At 42.5% G+C, this 21540-nt stretch overlaps 2 protein-coding genes across 4 annotated transcripts in view; one reads left to right on the forward strand and one right to left on the reverse strand.

Annotated features, from left to right (window-relative positions):
* COBL (cordon-bleu WH2 repeat protein) overlaps positions 1 to 21540 on the reverse strand; it is a 1088462-nt gene that overhangs the window by 230080 nt on the left and 836842 nt on the right. The window lies entirely within an intron of this gene.
* Positions 12111 to 21540, forward strand: part of RPRD1A (regulation of nuclear pre-mRNA domain containing 1A) — a 39033-nt gene continuing 29603 nt past the window's right edge. For 2 of the 3 annotated variants that reach the window (XM_083709820.1, XM_083709821.1), the window contains exon 1: positions 12187 to 12436. In XM_083709820.1, the coding sequence (XP_083565946.1) occupies positions 12286 to 12436 (151 nt within the window). In that variant the 5' untranslated portion in view covers positions 12187 to 12285. Of the gene's footprint in view, positions 12437 to 21540 lie in introns of all 3 variants that reach the window. The other variant, XM_083709819.1, reaches the window with a different exon arrangement.

Raw genomic sequence — 21540 nt, forward strand, 5'->3', positions numbered from 1 at the left:
TATGTGTGAGCATGGAGAGAAATTTACACAGTGACGAAAGACCCTTTGAATTTTCTGCTGCAGTTCCTTGCCCTGGTGCTAAAGGGGCAGCTATTCTTCGATTTCTATCTCAAAATGAAATCCATTTATAAACACACACTAAGTCTGGGGCAGTATTTCTAAAACTGAAAGCGGTAGGCTGCGGCGTGCTTTTTGGTGAATCTGGAGGCCATGATGAAAATAGAGAATAAATACTACAATAAAAAATATATATAACTTTTATTAAAACCATTAATTTAAATACTGCTGCAAGCCACCCCAGGGGTTCCAGGTGCTTACCCAGGGTTCATGTTTACTTTTGGGAATAAGGCACAGCAGAGACTGTGGCGTCTTTACGATATATGGTTTATTTGCACATATAAACAACCTGAGCCTACAATGGAGGGGTTCACAACATTAATATCCCAAAAGGGTTTTGCTTCTCCCATATCAACGGTTTGGGATTCCAGCAGAGGTCTGGTCTCTCTTTCTCTCTCTGCTTGCTGCTTTGCTTCTAGGCCGCACTGCTGCTCCCCCCTCCACACTAAACTCTGGCTTTTTCATCCTCACTATCTGCAAGTTGAGGATGGGCCCTGCAGCTGCTATTTACTTAAAAAGGGAATTGTGAATTTGCTAATTGTATGCATAATTTCATATCTAATGAGACTGCTGTGAGCAACGGGTCTAGTTGAGTCTCCGGGTATAGGGTGGTGTATAAACTGTAATAATAATAATAATAATAATAATAATAATAATAATAATAATAGTTCTAAAGTAAGTTTGCCTAGGATTGTAGTCTAAAGCATGTACTTTTTTCTGCAGCTGAAATCAAAAGGACTTAGACATGCCTAAATTTAGCTGGATTGCACTCAATAGCTCTATTACCAAGAAAATCTGAACACTGAAGGCAAGCATTAATAGTGCAATTTCACCATTCCAGCTTCTGTTAAGAGTTTCTCTTCATTCATGTCCATTTAATAAATTATCACTGCAATCCCATCCTCCTCTAGGGGGTCCCAGGATTAAGCCACAAAACTCTCAGCAATGTGTCAGTCACGTGACTCATGCACTGCACAGATTAATTCGTGACTTTCCCTGGAGCTGGGAAATGGTTGTTAACTGCTGTCTGGGTTATCCAGTTCTGGAGAATTGTTTCCTTCATGCAGTCCGATTTCCCAATAAAAGGTCTCTTTCTCTTTTATGGGTCTTTTAAAATGTCTTTCCTGCAAAATGCAGCAGATGCCATTTACATGTGCACAGGAGATGTTTCTTGTTTAAATAATGTTTCAAAGAGCTTTAAAGGGCTCTTTGGATATGATGCAGGCCCACCAGGGACACAAGGTTTGGTCTTGCACACTGGCATTTCTGGTGCTTTTTTTTTGTTTTAGAAAAAGAGGTGCCGGAACCCACCATGAACACCTCCCTTGTTCTCTTATAATGGCAGTGGCACCCACCTGAATGGTGCTGGACCTGAGTTTTGGCTGAAAAAAAGTCCTGGGCATTTCACACATTGTAGTTTGCTAAACTTTCTGCTATTAAGCATTCTTAATAATTACATTAAATATTGTAGGATTTCTATCTGTAAAATAAAATGAGTAAATGTGTTCTAAATAATAATAATAATAATAATAATAATAATAATAATAATAATAATTTACAGTCAAAGACCAGCTTGTATTTTAATATTATTAAAATAGAAATTACATAGAAGGGGGGCCAATAGGCACCCTTGCCTGACTCCCTTAAAAGTTTTAATGGGGTCTGTTAGGTGTCTTAGGAGGATACACCTGACTCTTGTTGCGTGAACTGCCTGGATTAAAAAACGGGAGCCTTCTGTCTACGGTGGTACCCTGAAGTCTATCCCAGAGTCTAATTCTGAGGACTGTTTCGAAGGCTGCTTTTAGATCTATGAAGGTGGTGTAGAGTGAGGCCTGGCCTCCTGATTTATATTTTTCTATGAGGTGTTGTAGTGTTAGGCAGTGATCTATCATGGATCTTCTGGGTCTAAAGCCCGCTTGTTCTATTGCCAGAATGTCTTCATTTTCTAACCATTCAGTAAACTTTTTAAGTAGGTGCTTTGTATAAAGTTTACTAATCACACTTAGTAAGCTAATTGGCCTATAGTTCGATGCGTCCCCTCTATTGCCCTTTTATAGAATGGAACTATTATGGCTGTTCCCCATTCCCTTGGGATGCAACCAGTCTCGTCTATGTGGGTAAAGAGAGAGGCTAAGAAAGGTGCCCACCAATCCACTTGTGATTTTAGCATTTTGGGCTTAATGCCATCTGGGCCAGGTGCTTCGGTGTTCTAAGTACTTTATTCCTGAGTAATATGCTGGGACGCAGGTGGCGCTGTGGGTTAAAGCCTCAGCGCCTAGGACTTGCCGATCGAAAGGTCGGCGGTTCGAATCCCTGCGGTGGGGTGCGCTCCCGCTGCCTGGTCCCAGCGCCTGCCAACCTAGCAGTTCGAAAGCACCTCCGGGTGCAAGTAGATAAATAGGGACCGCTTACCAGCGGGAAGGTAAACGGCGTTTCCGTGTGCGGCTCTGGCTCGCCAGATGCAGCTTTGTCACGCTGGCCACGTGACCCGGAAGTGTCTCCAGACAGCGCTGGCCCCTGGCCTCTTGAGTGAGATGGGCGCACAACCCCAGAGTCTGTCAAGACTGGCCCGTACGGGCAGGGGTACCTTTACCTTTACCTTTAATATGCTGCCTATATATGCTTTATACATGTAATCTGCAGCTAGGTACACCTTCTTGGATTATTCACTTCTGGAGTGTTGACAAAATAAATATGATCTATGTTGGTCAGGTATCATGTATGCATTTATTGCTATTTTTAGATAGATTGGGTGGTTTCTATAGGCTGCACCCCTTTACTTATGGGCTTTGCCTCCTGGTGTATGAGCTGGATCCCTTTACCTCTGCTCTTTCTGGGATTCTGTCCTTTGGCACAGGTTTGTACCCATATGCAGCTTTATTTATCACATTTATAGCCTGCCCTTCACCAGGTCATCCCAGGATAGGTTTCAAAAACATCATAAAAACAAATACAGGTTGCATTTTAAAAATCTCATTTTATATTAAGGTAAAACACGAACATAGCAAAGGCTTGCCAAATTTATTATTTATTTTGGCTCCAATCCAGCTGACATTTGTTGTGACTAATTCTTATTGAAATGCTTGAAAGTGACCAGGCTTGATTTAGTTGCAACAACTTACCTTGGTTGTAAGTCTATCGAACACAGTGGGCTGTACTACTAAGTAAACTTGCGTAGGACTGTGCTAAACCTTGTTGCATTGATATCAATGGGACTCCGTTGTTTCAGGTGGATTATGAGCTTTTCCTTTACAGCAAAGAGCGCTGGGAGAATAACATTCATGAATAAAGCCTGAGAGGCTTGAGCATCTCCATGTGAGAACAATAAGGCAGGAAAAACTGACAAAATAGTAACCCGGTGAGGAAAGCAAAACAGAACATACTGTTCTTTGATAGAACTCTATGTGCATTCTATGGATCTGGAGATCTTGGCACCTGGCGACTTCAAGAAATTTACAGTCTAGTGACATGTTGTACAGACAGGTAATCTGGGGAGCATGCACATTTTTTTCCATTTGATACAATGCAAACACTCCCAACTTTCTGACAAAATTCCCTTTAGTGGATAAGACCTTCATGAACTTTTTTTTAATGGTAGGGTGGAAAACTCCCATCTCACTCTGCAGAATTCTCTGCTTACAGTATTACTTTTTAGATCCTCTATTTTCCATCCATCTGTTACAACTGCCTGGGAAACAAATGACTTTGAGCAGGTTTGTGGTGCTGTGACATCAAGGAGAAAGAGGTAAATCTCTTGCACAATGAAATAAGACATCTCACACACATGAAGGAGGACAGAGTAACTAAATCTCCTGCCACAGGGACTTTCCCCTTATACAGTGGTGCCTCACAAGACGAAATTAATCCGTTCCGCGAGTCTCTTCGTCTTGCAGTTTTCTTGTCTTGCGAAGCACGGCTATTAGCAACTTAGCGGCTATTAACGGCTTAGTGGCTTTAAGAAAAAGGAAACAAACTCGCAAGAACTCGCAAGACGTTTCATCTTGCAAAGCAAGCCCATAGGGAAATTTGTCTTGCAGAACGACTCGAAAACCGGAAAACTCATTCGTCTTGCGAGGTACCACTGTACTACAGTCTATAGCAGCTTCTCTCAACCTTGGGTTCCCAGATGTTACTGGACTACCACTGCCATCATTCCTGAGTGCTTGCCCCTGCTGGCCACGGATGATAGGAGTTGTAGTCCACCAACATCTGGGAAGCCAAGGTTGAGAAAAGCTGGTCTTACAATATCACAGCTGGGAGTGTTGTTGGGGTTTTGTTTGATTTTTCTGCTTGATTTTTGCCTGTTGAAATGGAAAGGTCTTTGCCGAGTGCCTGAAGTTCAGCAGGGATGATGTAATGCTGCCATATCATTTGCAGGGCTGCTGTTACAGAGATGATGTGTATGTGGTCTTCTTTAGATGCTCTAAGGCACTATATAAACATTAAGTATTAAAATAACATAATAAAACAATAATAAACTATCTATAAAAGCCTAATTATCTCATCCTTAAACTCTCTTCTAAGCTAGAAGACTATAGCAGTAAGAACTAACTTGCTGATAGACGACTATTCCTCCCCCCCTTATTGTCCTTTATTAACTCTTCTGTCAATGGTATTTGCATCCGCCAGGATATCAGGAATCCTTCTGGAGAGATTCCTTAACATGAAGCCTGACTCTAATCTTCTGTTAGACTCCATTAACTTGTTCCTACCCACCATACTTCCTTTACATATTCATACTTGTACAAACAGTGACCCGAGTCTTTGTTCTTTTTACTGATGTCTGCTTTATTTTCACAATCTCTTGCTCATTCACCTTTAAAACTGATTTTTTAAATATATAATAAAAAACAAAATAATGCAGGGAGCACCCATGAATACACAAAAGATCTCCTGGAGCAAAAGTTCATTGTAATCACACAAGGAGTCCAGAAGAATTGCCTAGTGTGGAGATATGGCTGGACACACATCCCTGAAGCCCCACTCTATTTTGATGACAAAATCTGAAGAAGTCTCTCAGATCTGGTATTCCAATCCCCAAGTCTCTAGACTCTCATGAAGGGCTGTTGACCATTCTAATGCCTTTTGTGGGAACTTCTGAGTGAGAAAATGTTGCTCTTCCTGGAGTCAGAAGCGCCTAAAGGTATTGGCACCATTAAAAAAAAACCTACACAAAAAACCTGCTGTACCCTCTCAGGTTTCTCTGAATCTGACTGCATCAGGGTGCTGAGAATTAAAACCTGTTATTAATTCTATCTAATGCTAATAGTGACCTCTGCTGTCTGTAACTATAATGACACCATTGTCCCAGATTTCTGTCCTTATTAAAAATGTAAAAAACCGAAAAATAACTACAGTTCCAGGCTCCCTTGGTACTTTCCAACACAATATTCTTCCCATCCAGGCCCATATGCTGCCAAATCCCCCTACCTGTGTAAACCCTCTTCAAGCATTGTCACTAGAAGAGGAACCACTGGTAGAGCAGGGCTCCTGCTAGCCTTTTGCGTGATTAGTGAACCTTTGAAGTGAGGAACTTTGTATACCCATGGTGATTGACAAAACTGACATCTCAGGGTTTTCAATCATGCAAGGAGCATGACTTCGCTTAGGGCCGGCCCAAGACCTTTTGATGCCTGAAGCAAGATGTGCCACGGATGCTTTACCGCACCACAGATCCCTGCTGGGGCTATTCCACACCCTTAAGATAATTCAGATTCCGTCCTGGGACAATCTGTTATGCTATTTTTGCTGCAGTAACTATTGCCCATGTAATTTGTATAAGCAGCACCAACAGTTATAAAAATTAGCAATGCATGGTATCTGTGGAGTAATCATACTGTTACTTACAGTGGTATCTTGGTTCTCAAACTTAATCCGTCCCGGAGGTCCATTCCAAAACCAAAGTGTTCCAAAACCAAGGCACACTTTCCAATAGAAAGTAATGCAAAACGGATTAATCCATTCCAGACTTTCAAAAACAACCCCTAAAACAGCAATTTAACATGAATTTTACTATCTAACGTGACCTTTGATCCACAAAACGAAAACATTAATCAATGTACTGCACTATAAAATAAATAAAACAGTATTGTAGATGATAAGAATTAAAATTTTCTTACCTGCACTGTTGATATTGTTGGGATGCGGGGGTTTTTATCCATTTCCGCAGTCACACAATCAATCAATCAATCAATCAGTAGCTGAACTGGGTTCCACACAATCACAAAAACAAATTAACTGGAAAAGCCTTAAAAAGAAAAACACAAAATAAATAGCAAAAACAAAAGCGCCAAACTTAATCTGTTCTGGAAGTCCATTTGACTTCTGAAATGTTTGAAAACCAAGGCGCAGCTTCTGATTGGTGCAGGCGCCCCGGAAACAATAGCTGGCAGCCACATCAGACGTTTGGCTTCTGAAAAACGTTCAAAAACCAAAACACTTACTTCTGAGTTTTTGGTGTTTGAAAACCAAGGAGTTTGAGTACCAAGGCATTTGAGAACCAAGGTACCACTGTACTTTCTAGAGAGAAAAGTTCAAGGAGCTGGGGAAAGTGATTTGAAAAACATTTCACTCAGCATCCACAAGAGGGTTTCAGCTTGCTACCAAAAGAAAAAAAAAACTAAAAAAAAATCCTTTTGATCCTTTCCCAATTTTCAGAGGACTCATATCACTAGTGTCACCCTTTCACTGCTTGGCCATGCTCAACTCACATACCAAATATACTGTTTCTGAGAGTTGGCAACTCTATGCCATAATCAGGTTCTAGGCCATGACATCACTAAGCCCCACTCTGTGACATCACCAAGCCTAATCTCTTGCATTTTAAGACTTTGGGATGCTGGGAATCTGGGGACACTGTTACCGGAAAAATCCGAGGGCTCCCTTGGACAAAACAAAGACACCAACCAGGATAACGTGGAGCAAAACAGCAGCCTGTAGGCTTGGCCTTTATTGAACTGTTGCAACAGGGTGTTCCCCTCACTTGCAAGAGAGAGGAAAGACCCAGAAAAATAGTGTGCAAGGTCTTATAAAAACTTTTGAAATTCCCCTCCTCTAGGTCAAGCCCACCCCCAGAAACATCATGCATACATTACAGAAAGGAGGGGTTGAGGGAGGAGTTGTGGTGGTAACATCATGCATACATTACAGAAAGGAGGGGTTGAGGGAGGGGTGGTGGTGGTAACCTGAGTGTCCTGTCACCTGGCCGGTTCCTCCTTTCCCCCCCTCCCCATGAGTCACTTCCAGGAGACAAAGGGGAGTTTGCAGTTTCCTGCCCCCAGAGGGAAGATCTGATCATTGTCCTTTGTTTCAGTCCATGCTGAATCCACTCCCATATGCAAGTTCTTTGTGATCTTGATTGTCTTCTGTCTGGGATCATCAGGGTTGGCATAACAATTGGGCAGGGCTCCTGTGGATGTGCTGAGATGGTGAAGGGATTATGGCTGACCAGAACCAAGCCACCCCCTTTTGATAGTCCTTGTCATATGGAGTAAAATAAAAATGGAACAGTGCAAATCCGATGTATGGTTGATTTTTTTCTATGAATTGATAACAGAAATGTGGCGTATGTAGTGTGTGAGTGTGTGAAGTTTGTACAAACAGAATGATTGGGGTGGGGGGGTTCCTGCTACAACACTATATCCAGCTGAATTAAATACGCCAAATCTGTCACACAAGCAAGACAAGGCTTTTACAGGTGACTGCCATGAAGGTAACAAAACTACCATGGAATCTCCCTGCTGAGTATTGTGGGGAAAGCCTTTGTCTGTGTACTGCTCAAGGGATTAGTCACTTGCTGACAGGGTCTATCCCAGGTCAAAATGCGGCTTTAGAACTCAGAGGTCAACCTCACCAGCCAAAAAAGCCCTCTTTTAAATAATTTTTGTAATTGTTTTTTTTCATAATTTTTTACATTTTAACATAACCATTTCGAACATTAAAATACAAGGTTCTTTGAACCTTCAGACCTCCTTCCCTCCCTCCATGGATTCCGTGTTTAAAATTAAATTTGCTGCATCTTATCTAGCTGTTAAATAACCATAATTATCATAAATAATTCCACGTTACAAGTGTCATTACATCCCTGCCAACGATTTTAACTGCTTACAGTGGTCTTTTAAGTAATTTACAAATTTACTCCAGTCTTTAGAAAATACCAGGATGATCAAGTGTTTTCAAAAAAGAACCTCTTCAACTGCTCAATAAGATAGTGTGGGAAATTTGAAGTGGAGGTTAGAGACTTCCCCCACCACGAGCCTATGTACTGACACAATGGGAAAACTTTAGAAATTCAGTTGTATCCATCTTCTCAGTTCCAGTGGTGTTTAGGACCCAGGAAAGTGAGGTATAAGGGGAGGGGTGAGTGAGCCCATCATAATCCCAGGGATATAAGACACATCTGCAGGGCCTTTCCTGACCGGTGACATCCTGTCCCAAGAGTGTCAGGCAGATAACCATCTCAGTCACAATGCCGAACTGCCCCATAGTGGGACAAGACAAAGGGGTATGTTTGACTTAGGGACCAGGGAACTGTCAATGCCTTCTTTTGTACTGTGATGGAGTAAGTGTGAAAGGCTATACTTGAGTGACAGGGCCATGCCTGGATCTCAGGTTCTACCTGAGACCACACCTTTTCCTGTGACATCTCTATGATGTTTTGATGATGCATCCTGTATTATGGGGAACTTTAAAATACGGATGTAACTGTTGTCTGGGGCTTCTGGCTGCTTCGTCTTTGTGGCAGCGGGAATTCTTGTTGCAACAATAAAGATCAGGCCTGCAGGCCCCTGTCTTGCTTCTATCTCCTGGCAGAAGTCTCTTGATTGTGACCCCCGACCTGAAGCTATGGGAGCCAAGGTTAGATGATTGCAGGGTGCTCCAAGGACTCTCAACAGGATGCCCACCAAAGTGCCGCACGATGACCATGTCCTTCCACAGGAACATGGAGTAGCAGAGTCCTGTATGATGACTCGTCCATCGATGTCTTCCCTTCTCCTTTCGGGCACCTACCCAAACCATAATACCTTACTCAGAGGCCCTGGGCGGTGTTCTTTTGGGGGTGCTGTACTTCCCAATTTCAGATATTGAAAGTGAGGGAGCTATGCATGCAGCCCAGGGCCGGATTTAGATGAAGAGAGGCCCTAGGCTACTCTACTTGTGAAGCCCCTCCCAATCCCCCACCCTCATGACTAAAAGAAAATGGAAGCGTTATAAAAAAAAAATATGAGTGAAGCCAAGGATGATGAAGGGTATTTAAAATTCTGCAATTCACAATTTCATCAGAAAACTTAATCAATTTTTATTTGTCTAAGTTTGTCACTTTCAATGTACAGAATAATCAGTACAGAATGCTCTTGAGACATTGTGACCCTTGATTCATTTTTAATTCTTTTGAGTCTTGAAAAACTCCTCTCTCCCAAGCAGTTAGTGACCATAAAGCTATAGGTGCAAGATTGCTTCCACATTAGGAAAGGCCATCTGAATTTTTTTCCTTGTATATAATTTGATAAAGGTCTGTATGAGACAGAGAGTGCTCTGCTGTAAGCCTATGGCTTTGTGTCACATACAGGTGAAAGTGCAAAAGTTCATCAATAAGTTTCAGGTCAATATATTCTGGGTATGATTCCATCAACAGTTCAACACCTTGCTGAATTTCTTGCTTAGATGCTATCAGGGTAGAAAAAATGGAAAGCAATTGTAGAACATCACTGTACATGATACTACTTCCTTTTAAATTGGCTTCAAGTGCATCTAATATAGGAATAAAGGCTTTTCTCCTAAACTCATCTCTTGAAGAAAGTGCATCTAAGGCATCAGATGCACTTGTCATTTCTTTGCCGTTCCCTCACTCTTTGCCTCCTTGTTTTGTAGTTAACATTTGGCAAGGTGGCTTTTGCTTGTTTCTCAAGCTCATCAAAATCTTCTCCAATTTTCCTTTAAAAATCCAGAAGTTTAACTGTGCAAACTTGCACAAGAACTCAGTAACAGGCCTGATTTCTGAAGGGCTTGGCTGACCTTGTGAAAATGACCTAGCATATATCTCTTAAGATTTTGCAAACTTTGGCTGTGAACTAGGGCCCCCACAAAAAAATTTCAAGTTGGGCCCCAATTTCAAACTGGGCCCCACTGGCTGGCCCTGAGTCTCATAATTACTAGACCCGCGTTGCCCTGCCTTTGCATGAAGTCTTGGGTTTGCAATTTAGGGAGAGGAGAGACTGCCCGCTGGGGGTGGGCAGGCTGGGGAGGCCCCTTAGATTTAGAGGCCCCAGGCTTCAGCCTACTTAGCCTATACATAAATCTGTCATTGATGCCACCCTTCTTAATTTCAAATATAAGGTAAAGGTAAAGGGACCCCTGACCATTAGGTCCAGTCGCGGATGACTCTGGGGTTGCGGCGCTCATCTCGCTTTACTGGCCGAGGGAGCCGGCGTACAACTTCCGGGTCATGTGGCCAGCATGACTAAGCTGCTTCTGCCAAAACCAGAGCAGCGCATGGAAATGCCGTTTACCTTCCTGCCGGAGCGGTACCTATTTATCTACTTGCACTGGCGTGCTTTTGAACTGCTAGGTTTGTAGGGACAGGATACCTAAATCCTGTCTGTCAAATCACCCCAGGCCTCAAAACTATCCAAAATTCCTTTTGTCTTCTAAAAATCCAAAACAGCTTTTCTCTGCTTGTCTCTGCTTTTTTCACAAGATGCTGTGCATAGGCAAAATGTTACTTTTAAAGGCTAATGAATAGGCTCTGTTCAAAGCAGGCCTGAGAAACGAATCTTATCTCATTCTAGTTGCAACTTCTTGGACATGCTAAACCACTCTCATTCCCCTTTGCCTGGGAAGGGTGCCAAGAGTCCACAATAGTCCCAAGACAGCTTTCTGTTCATGCTCAGATGAACTCATGGGCAGGACTCTGGAAGGAGGAGAACAGGGGGAGGGAACTGGAAAGGGGTATATATGTTTGTGCACATGACTGTGAACTCCTGCTTGTTTTGTGACTTATCACACTTGCTCCTCTGCCCACCCGGGTTGGCAGAATAAAATCTCTTTCTCCGGATTTAACCCCTTGGTGGTGTTTGGCTCCTTTTCGTCCCTGCTCGGGTGCAACATTTTCCTACCCATGGTTTAAAAGGCCTAGAAAAGCTACAGGTTGGGAAGACACAGGATCTACCCACCTTGGAAGAATGGCAGATGAAGGTGATAGACTATATGGGACTGGCAGAAATGACTGGCAGAATCCGAGACCAGGGAGAAGAGTCAGCGGAAGAAGATTGGAAGAAATTTAAAGACTATTTACAGAAATATTATAAAATTAATGAATGTTAGAATGATGTCGGATAGAAATTAAGTGGTTTTCAGCTGTAATGTTATAAGAGAATACGGAAAAAAGGTTTAGAAGTAGGTTAAAAAAATATTGATAAGGATTTGCTGAACTAACAATTGAATTGGAATACAAAAAAGGGAGGTACGAGGAGGTCTGGGAAATAAGTTAATGAAAAATAAGTTATTGAAACTTGGTGTGTTTTTAAGTATTTTCTGTTTTTGTATTTTTGTTATATTTTTCTTTTTTCTTTTTGATTTTCTTTTTACTGTATTAATATTGAAAACTTTAATAAATATCTTATATATAAAAAAAGCTACAGGTTGGCAGGAGCTGGGACTGAGCAACGGGAGCTCACCCCATTGTGGGGGTTCGAACTGCCGACCTTCTGATCGGCAAGCCCAAGGCTCTGTGGTTTAACCCCCATCCCATAATTTCAAATATTAATGCAGCCTAAAAGGATACATGTGTACTCGCATCCAGGTATATATTCCCCCACATATACACCCACCCACCCGTGTACACGTATCCCAAACACGCAACTCCATATATACATTCACCTGCACCCGCTCCCCCCCCCTCAGGTGAGCAGCCTCTGAGGCGACACACCTGCCGCCCCTCCCCCCCCCACTCCCGCAGCAACCGTCCTTCCCGCGCTTTGTGGCGTCACGCGGAGGGGGCGTGGGTAGCGGCTGCTCCGCCGCCATTTTGTCTCGGTGAGGCGTTTCTCGCGCGCGCGGGGAGGAGGAGGGGGAAGGCGGGAGGGGCGGCCTGCTTCTCTCTCTCCTGCTCCCGGCGGCGGCGGCGGCGGAGGGTTCCGTTTCAGCGTCCCCGGAGAGGCGGGCGAGGCGATGTCGGCGTTCTCGGAGTCGGCGCTGGAGCGGAAGCTGCTGGAGCTGAGCAACTCCCAGCAGAGCGTCCAGACCCTGAGCCTGTGGCTCATCCACCACAGGAAGCACTCGCCCCTCATCGTCGCCGTGTGGGAGCGGGAGCTGCGCAAAGGTGAGGCCGCGGAGAGGAGGGCGGGGGGGGGGGAGGTCGCGCAGGTAGGCCGCGAGCCGGATGTGAGGGGAAAAGGTCGGCGGCGGTTCCCTCTCTTCCGCCTCCCTCGCGCCGGGCCTCGGAGGCCGGCCGGCAGGAGGGAACAGGGACCAGCCGCCGGTCTCCGTTGCGGCCCGGGAGGAAGAGGCTTGTGGGACGGCGAAGGTACCGGTGCCGGCGCCCCCTAACCTTTATTTCGGTGAGGTGGGGGATAGGAAAGGGGGCGCGGCGAGGAAGGGCCGCAGAAGGCCCGTTTCCCGTGTTAGGAAGTACTTTGGAACTCCCTGCCACTTGAGATCGAGCAGGCGCTCTTTCCGGCGACTGCCGAGAACGCATTCCCGTTTCGACGAGCCTACCCCTCCAAGAGGGTTAGAAATGCGAGGTCATTTTACTCTGTTTTGGCATCGTGACTTTTGCGTGTTTTAAAGTCTTTCTTGGTTTGCCTTAACCTTTCTGTAAACCACTTTGAGGTTTTGTTTTTTTTGCTTTAACAGCCAAGAGGGATATTGATTTTTGTTACGTTTTAGGGTACTATGCACCACAATCCTAAATTAAGGCTCACACCAGCCTTTCTCGACTTTGGGTTGCTATATGCTGTTGGACTACAATGCATCATCCCTGACCATTGGTCTTGGTAGCCTGGAATGATGGGTGCTGTAGTCCAGCAACACCTGGCGAGCCAAGGTTGAGAAAGGCTGGTTACACTCACTGGTGGAGGAACGGAAGGGGGCGGCACCGCTATTCCAGTAGGGTGTCATCGCAGTGGGGCCCCTGGACACGCACTGCTCACCCCCCAGGATACACACACGCTTCACGTCCTCAGGATACACATGGGGGGGGGGGCCGCCAGACACGCCCCCGTCTGCTTTCTGCCCCCTGTAGTGGAGCATGCAGCTTCCCAAAAGTGGGTCTCCAGCTGTTTTAGGACTACTGTCATCCCTAGCCACTGGGTCTGGGAGCTAGGGATGATGGGAATTTTAGTCCAAAGACGGCTTGAAACAGTTTTGGAAGCCCTGCACCAAGGTTCTTTGTATGTCTGTTAAGTCTCAGCTTTTGCTGATTTCAGTATGTTATTCCCACATAAGCATGTTTACCATCCAGGGACAGACTGGGAGATTCCACCCAAAATTTAAGAGGGTGTGGAGCCCTTGTAAGGAGGGTTTCTATAATAGCTATTGATGGGGGTATGAAAATGACATTGTGGGTCAAGGTGATTGTCTTTTATGGGGGGGGGGGATAAAAAAAATCAGTTGTTGCTGGTCTTGCAACATTTTGTTGGAAGCTGCCCAGAGTGGCTGGGGGGACCCAGCCAGATGGGCGAGGTATAAATAATAATAATAATAATAATAATAATAATAATAATAATAATAATAATTACCATTTTCTGATATCTAATTATAATGTTTTTATTGTGGGGAAGGGGATTGGGAAGAATGGAGCAATATTCAGTTCAATCTCTATGCAGCAGGTAGCAATACAAAAATGCTATTACTTTCTAAACATAATTTGAATCGCTTGATCTAAATGGTGGTACATAAATATTACAAAGGTACAAAATTTGACTGACCCTTGTAACCTAGACAGTTTAAGGCAGATGTACTGTACATAGGATTGTTGTACTTGGCATTGCACTTCTGTGGGAATTCAGGCAATGTTCATGCTCTCATCTGTGGCTCCGAATTTAGGGAAGACAACTGGGCTTATTTTGGGCACAGTGAAACTGGGATGCTTTGAACACCTTGGCCACACCTGCTTGCCAAAATGGTCAGCTGTAACATTATCCCTTGGCAGTTGTGAGAGAAGCTTGCACTTAAATACAGTAGTAGACAACTGAAGTGTTTGGGACTCTTTGGTTGCCTTAACAGCTAGTCCTAACCTTGCTCTTGCTTGGAAATATAGGTGGGAATTTCTCTTGTCATTGCACTCTGAACTACTATGGGGTTATCCCAACTTCAAGCTATAGAGGAAAGTTTGTTTTCTCTTACCAATTTTGCTAGTGAAACCAGTGGTGAGTGGAAATGTGGATGCCTATCAGGGTGAGGTGAGATTAGATGTGAACTAGGAATTCCTTGTATTTCAACCATAGTTTTGCGAAGTACTAGGAATTCCTGGAGAGACTGTTGCCTCAAGTTCATTTAGATGCTCAGAATCAGAAGTATAAGTGAATCTGCAGGCAGTAGATGAATTTCATTTTATGCTAGCCAACCAGTTGTGAAACTTCCAAGTATCAACCAACAATGAAGTGTACTTGAGGTAATGTTTTTATTAAGAAGGTTGAGACTGGGAACACCTAGCAAATGTTCTAGTGTGGTGGTGATATAATTAAAACCTAAAAAGGGGCCAGATCCCAATATTTTAAAAATACATTGTCACTGTCAAAGTGGACTGCTGAACCTTGGTTCACCTCAACAACTGCTTTATACATTTTCTCAAAAAGAAATAGATGTAAGGCTTCAGACCTTGTTTTAATGCAGGGGTCAGCAAACTTTTTCAGCAGGGGGCCGTTTCACTGTCCCTCAGACCTTGGGGAGGGTGGACTATATTTGGGGGGGGGGGAATGAACAAATTCCTATGCCCTATAAATAACCCAGAGATGCATTTTAAATAAAAGGACACATTCTACTCATGTAAAAACATGCTGATTCTGGATTTAGAAGGTGATTGGGCTGGATCCGCCCCCCAGGCCTTAGTTTGTCTACCCATCTTTTAATGGATATGAAAAGCTCATTAAATAACTTATCCCTCTGGGGTTTTTAGTTCTTATATTTTCTTCATTTGGGGTTTAGTTCAACTGTTGTACGTTTTTGTGCATCACTTCCATCTTCCTTTAGCAATTATATATGCCCTACCATATTGTGGCAAAACTATGTGGCTATCATTTTAAAATGTTTCTCGTTGGCGCAAGTTTTTTTTTATGTCAAGTGCAACTTTGGAGTTATCCCCCCTTGCACCTTGGAGTGTGTGTGTGTTACATTAGGGCCATATTTTATACATTTGCTCCATTTTACTTGATTACTTGGAACAATTGTATTTATTACTGTTGTGTGTTGCCAAGAGCATTTTTGGAAAGGCACCTAGTTTTAATTATTTTTAGTATTTCATATAAATATGTTTCAAAAGCTGTATTCCAGGGTTTTATTTCAGTATTTGAAACTAAGAATTCCTAAATAAAAATGTACTGTAGCTTGGTTTTAGCATTATAATGCCTATGGGTTTTATCCAACCTAACTTAGTTTATTTCATTCAGAGGTATGTGCAAGTAACCTAGGTGGAATTAAACCCAATATTATTAGAATTTTAAAAAACTATAGTATTAAATGTAGCCTTGAATCTGAATTGCCTATGTATTTCTGACGTGGGTTTCTCAATTTGGGTTGTGGTAATTCATGATTATCAACAAGACCGAACTGATTCAAGTGTGTGCTTATTTTCTTAATGCTTTTATTTCTGAAGGCAGAATATACCATCATAATGACCACCTGGCAAGTATTCTCTTGCCAGAGTATTTATAATTATTTGCTGGTTAGATTCACCTTACCTTGGCTTTGTGCACTCCCCAGTTCTATTTCCAATCCTCCACCTGTGCAGCCATGAGAAGTTTGGGGATTTATACTTCAGATTTCGGTTATCCACAACTTAGTGTGCTTAATTTTAACAATGTTTTGTTTGCATGTGGCAGCTTCATATATGATAGCCTGAAGCTCCTTGCTTTCAAACAAGCCATCATTGATACAATCTAATTTTGGTCATCCTGCAGGAGGCCTGGGAAAAGTTGGATTCAGTAATGAACCACAAAAAAATCCTTTGTTAATTGTCCGGAGCAAGACAAACAACAAGCCTATGTTTGGACGCAACACCTAAGTAAAAGTGCGGCTTGGTGAAGCAGAACTGTTCAGCAGAACAATAGTCTTAGCCTTTGTTCCATGAAACTACATGTTTGGTTCTGTGTTAGAAACAGAGATATGAAAGCTAGGAGCTAAATGGCACCTTCAGCCAAGGTTATGGGCACAACAACAATGTATAGGCACAGTTTTTTATAACAAGACTAGAAAGTTGAAAATGTATGCAGCTAAAATATTATGTTCATTTTTCACATGGTCTAGTCCTTCCCCTGCCCACCCCCTAATATTCTAAAGAGGGTCTGTTCTCCAGTCTTCAGAGAATAGCTGAAAGTGGGGAGGCAGAAAAGGGTCCTCCTTTCCTTCCACTTTTTAGTTTTAATCTGAAATTTTAGGTTCAGTACTGCACCCAGAGCTCAGAAACTGCTCATGCTAATGAAATTCCCTCTCACAAAATGTGCCTAGAACAATGGGAGTTTCGAGCACTGGTTTGGTCATCTGTGCCAAGTCATGATTTTGTTTAGTGTTTTGTGTGAACCAGGTCTTCTTAGTTTTCTCTACCAATTGTAATGTCCAGCTTCATCTCATAAAAAAATCCTAGCCTTCCTTGTGCAAAGTTAGTTGATATCTGAGTGTTACCCTTTAGTGCGTTCATGCAGATTTGTACTTAGTGGATTTCAAAAACAAATATTTGAAAAGCCCTCCGACTAAGGGCCAGAAGCCGAGACAAAATGTTTTTGTCTGGTGCCAAAAGCCGGACAAAGATGATGCCAGGAGACCATTCTGCAAGCAGGTAGCCAACGCTGAAAAGGCCCATTCCCATGTTGCCACTCTCTGGACCTCCTGTGGAATGGGCATACAGAAAAGGGAAGGGCCTGAGATGACGATTGCAGGGTCTGGGTCATATAAGGAGAGGAGGTCCTTGAAAAATAAAAGTTATCAACATTTCTGTTCATACAAATTGCAGTACTTTGGCTCTGAATTAATATTTCATTCTTAAAAATGAATTCACCTGGTGTATTTCTTAATTTTTATTTAATAAGATGGAGTCTATGTAGTGTAACACTTAGCTGAGGAAATCATCATTTGATCAATAGCCAGATTGTTTTGTTTTAATTTTTAAAGATATTGCTGAGGAAAGGAGAGAGATACTTTGAGGAATTAGGATTCTGTTTTTGTTTCTGCATCTAATGTTAAAGTTGAACAGGACACAGCAAAATAATAGATAGGATAAAGACAGTGATTCCTCCTCCCCATATGCTAGACAGCACAGGTCCGAAGAGTTTTTGCACTTTATCTGTTAAAGGGTACCGTATTTTTCGCCCTATAGGACGCACTTTTCCCCCTCCAAAAATGAAGGGGAAATGTGTGTGCGTCCTATGGGGTGAATGCAGGCTTTTGCTGGAGCCTGGAGAGCGAGAGGGGTCGGTGCGCACCGACCCCTCTCGCTCTCCAGGCTTCGCGGACCTCTCTGCAAGCAGCGGGAGCGCTTCTGCTGCTTGCGGAGAGTTGCCTGCATGCCGAAGCCTGCGCGCACTGAGCTCAGCGCGTCCAGGCTTCGCGGGCCTCTCAGCAAGCAGCAGGAGCCAGCGCTGGGCTCCCACGGCTTGCAGAGAGCTGCCTGTTTGGGGGCTGGGGTTGGGGGAAGCTCGGGCCTCCTCTGCCCCAGCCCCGCGCCTGGGGGGGGGGGAAATAATAAGCTAGGTGCGCCTTATGGGACGGTGCGTCCTATAGGGCGAAAAATACGGTATGACTTGGATGGATCTGGACACAGTCATACTTCAGGTGGTTTCATTGAAAGGAATAGAACTTGTGTATCATGAATTTAGTTTCATTGAATTTATAACATTCCTACTACTCTAGCAGTTATGCTAATCTTGGGCAACAATCTTACACAGGTGTAAGTTCCTGCATGTGAAAGAAATTTGACAGTTCTGATTACTGTTTCCATTCCACCCCCTTTGACTGTCACTGTGGGAAATGCGAGTGATTTTAAGATAGTGCCTTATGATAATAGAACCATAATATATATTAGTTGCTGTTAGCTCAACAGCCAGTTAATATTCTTCTGTAATGACTAACACAATGGCTTAAACAGTCACAACAAACCTGTTGTATGATATGTTGCTAGGGCTGTGAACCTGTTAATTCCTCTTTGAGTGATTGTTGACTAATTAATTTTGTACTGAAGGAAGTATTAGTTCCTCAGTCATCAATTTTGCAGAATTTTTCAATATACAGCTCATTATATGTTGATACAATGTGGCCTTTGAATAGTTTTCTTGTATTTTCTCAGAGTCTAAGTGCATAGTTATCACAGAGTTAAGTGATCAAGTGTATGTCCCCATCCCAGAGGAATTATGGCTAACATTCAGTTGGTGCAGACAGAATGGTAGCCATAGTTAGTGCTGTTGAGGGAAAGAAAGTTCAAGTAGGAGGATCACAGAAGCCTGAGGGGTTTTCCAGATCTGAACATGCATCTGCACTGAGCCTTGGAGGGGCAGGGAAGTAAATAAAGGGGCTTGGCTTCTCTGGGAAAAAATGTATGGCCTAGGTAATTAGAATCATAATTAGGCTGGAATGTAAGTTCACCACTAATTGATTCTATCTTTTCAGCAGAATTTGGTACACAATTCAGATTTTTTAACAACCATCATGCAGGGTAGAAACTGTCATCTAATAGTTATGATTTTACAGTTACTAACTTCTGCATTTGGATTCTTAAGCATTGTCAAAAGCTTTTAGAGTTAGGAATCCAACGCTTGCTGATCTCAGTACAGAATTTATATTTTTTCGACATCTGCCAAATCAAACTCAGTGCCAAAGGTCACCTCAATTCCGACATCCCAAATACAAAATGGGTGTATTCTTGTCCCTTTTCTTTTTAATTTATTTTTTTTCAGATCTTCCAGAGCACATAAAAAAATAAATTAAAAAAATCACATCCTGTTAAAATCCAGTTGCACTTTTATTGTACAGTCATACCTTGGTTATCAAACAGAATGCATTCCGGGAGTCCGTTTCACCATTTGACTCCCGGAACCGTTCAAAAACCAGGTTGCGGCTTCTGATTGGCTGCAGGAATATCCTGCATCCAATCAGAAGCTGCGGAAGCCGTGCCAGGCTTCTGAAAATAGTTCGAAAACTGGAACACTCACTTCTGGGTTTCGATTGTTCAGGATCTGGTTTGTTCAGGAGCCAAGGTGTTTGAGATCCAAGGTATGACGGTATGCGGATTATGCAGCCTTATTATCACTGATGAGGATAGATCTGAAACGTCTTTTACTGTCCCTGGTTTTCTATTGTGAAACCAATAAACCTTCAATAAATTATGAGAAGACAAAAATTCTGGTCTTCTCTAATTCCCGGGAATTACAGAAATGGAAAAATAAGAGGATAAGAAATCCAGCAAGTCAAGATGCACAGATACTGTGGGATTTTTTTTCCAGATCCAACCATCGCACAAGTGCTATAAAACAGGCAAAGTGTACCTCCTCAGCAGTAGCTCACTTTTATTTTCAGAAAGATAACCAATTTATACCAGCTACTATTCAGATTTTTCAAACTAAAGTGTTGTCCCAGCTACATTTTGAGATCTCAATATAGATACAAGCATATAATAGTCATTTAGATAAGATACACTCAAGTTTCTTGAGACATATCCTGGGGCTCCCAAGTTCAATCAAGTATGAGACAATGCGTGCAGAACTAGGTATACAGACAATGGAATATTGGGTATGGGCTAGCACTATAAAATACAATTTGTGTTGCCATTTTCATTGCCAGCCTTTGAGTCTGCTTTCTGACTTACTAAAGGACTCTTATAAATCCAGATGGTTCGAACTCTTACATAGCAGAATTAGATCTATTGGAATTGACTTGGAACTGTTGTATAATTCAAACGAGCAATATATTTATCGCAATATTCAAACCAGATTAAGGGACATTGAAAAACAAAACATCGAGTCAGCTGTAAATAAAATTTGCTTCCCCTAGTTATATGGATTAAATGCAACAGGATCACTTATATTTCAAAATAAATAATTCCAGTCCAGCCTTTACATTAGCCCAACTGAACGTTTTCTCCTCGGCTTTTTCAAGGGCAGACATTTAAACATTTTCAGAAATAATAGACATTGCAGATGTTCTTTGAATGTGCCAAACACTGCAGAACATATTCTATTCTGCTGTCCATTGTACAACTAGCTACACAGATGTGTGCTATCCCCTTTTTGAGGAAGTGTAACATCACGGCACAATGAAAATATCAGATTCTATCTATCTGACGTTAACCCGGAAGTAACTGCAAGGGTCCTAAGTTTTTGTCAACTATTTAGCAGGAAGAAATCCCAATGAATTCCTTGTTGTTATATATTATAAATGTATATATTTTTAATTTTTATATATGGATGTTTTTATGATGGAATATATTTGTAATGCCTAATAAAGGTTTGGCGAAGTAAGTAAAGTAGAGCTGTCAAAGCAAGCAGAATTTTGCTATCTCAAATAAATGAATTTGCATATAGTTGCTGATCTTATTCTGCTTCTGCTAGTCATGGGCAGGGTGCTGGAAATATGTTTATTACTGTGGTTGCACTCACCTCCCCCCCCCCCCCCCAGTTATATTCAGTGTGACGTTTGCATTGGCATTTTTCAGGGCAGCCTTGTAAATAAGCGTCACAAAGGTTATTTGCTTGCAAACATGTTACTATCCAGTGTGGTCGGCTACTCTATGCTGGGTATGGAAGAGGATGCTTCTTTTCCTTGGCACCTATTGGTTTCTGTGTGGAGCAAAAAAGAGTGCCGAACATCCCATCTCCTCCTCCTACAAGGGTTGGAAAATAGAAACTTTTATGTAAACAAGCTTGGACACCCAATATACAATCCACACCTCTCTTAAATTATTGAATATGCACTCTTAAAGAGTGTTTCTCTGGAGGGTGTAAAGTACAGCGGGTGCTGGTAGTAGTCTGCGGACATGGTCTGGCCTTCTGAGAGTCCCAAGGACTTGGTTGAGGAGTCTGGAGGGCACCACCCTCTTGTTTAAGAGAACAATAAGAGTGAGAATGAAAAGTCTGAATACACTGAATTATAACTATCAGATATTCCTTTCTCTGAGAGACTTTTGTAATCTCTGTTCTCTTTTCAACATCTGGTGAAAATTTTTATATTTTCCCCAGATTCTTGTATGTCTCTTATGCCGCAAATTTTAACTGCTAGCTGTGA

Source organism: Podarcis gaigeae (assembly GCF_964106915.1).
Source record: "Podarcis gaigeae genome assembly, chromosome: 13".
In the NCBI taxonomy this organism is placed as follows: Eukaryota; Metazoa; Chordata; class Lepidosauria; order Squamata; family Lacertidae; genus Podarcis; species Podarcis gaigeae.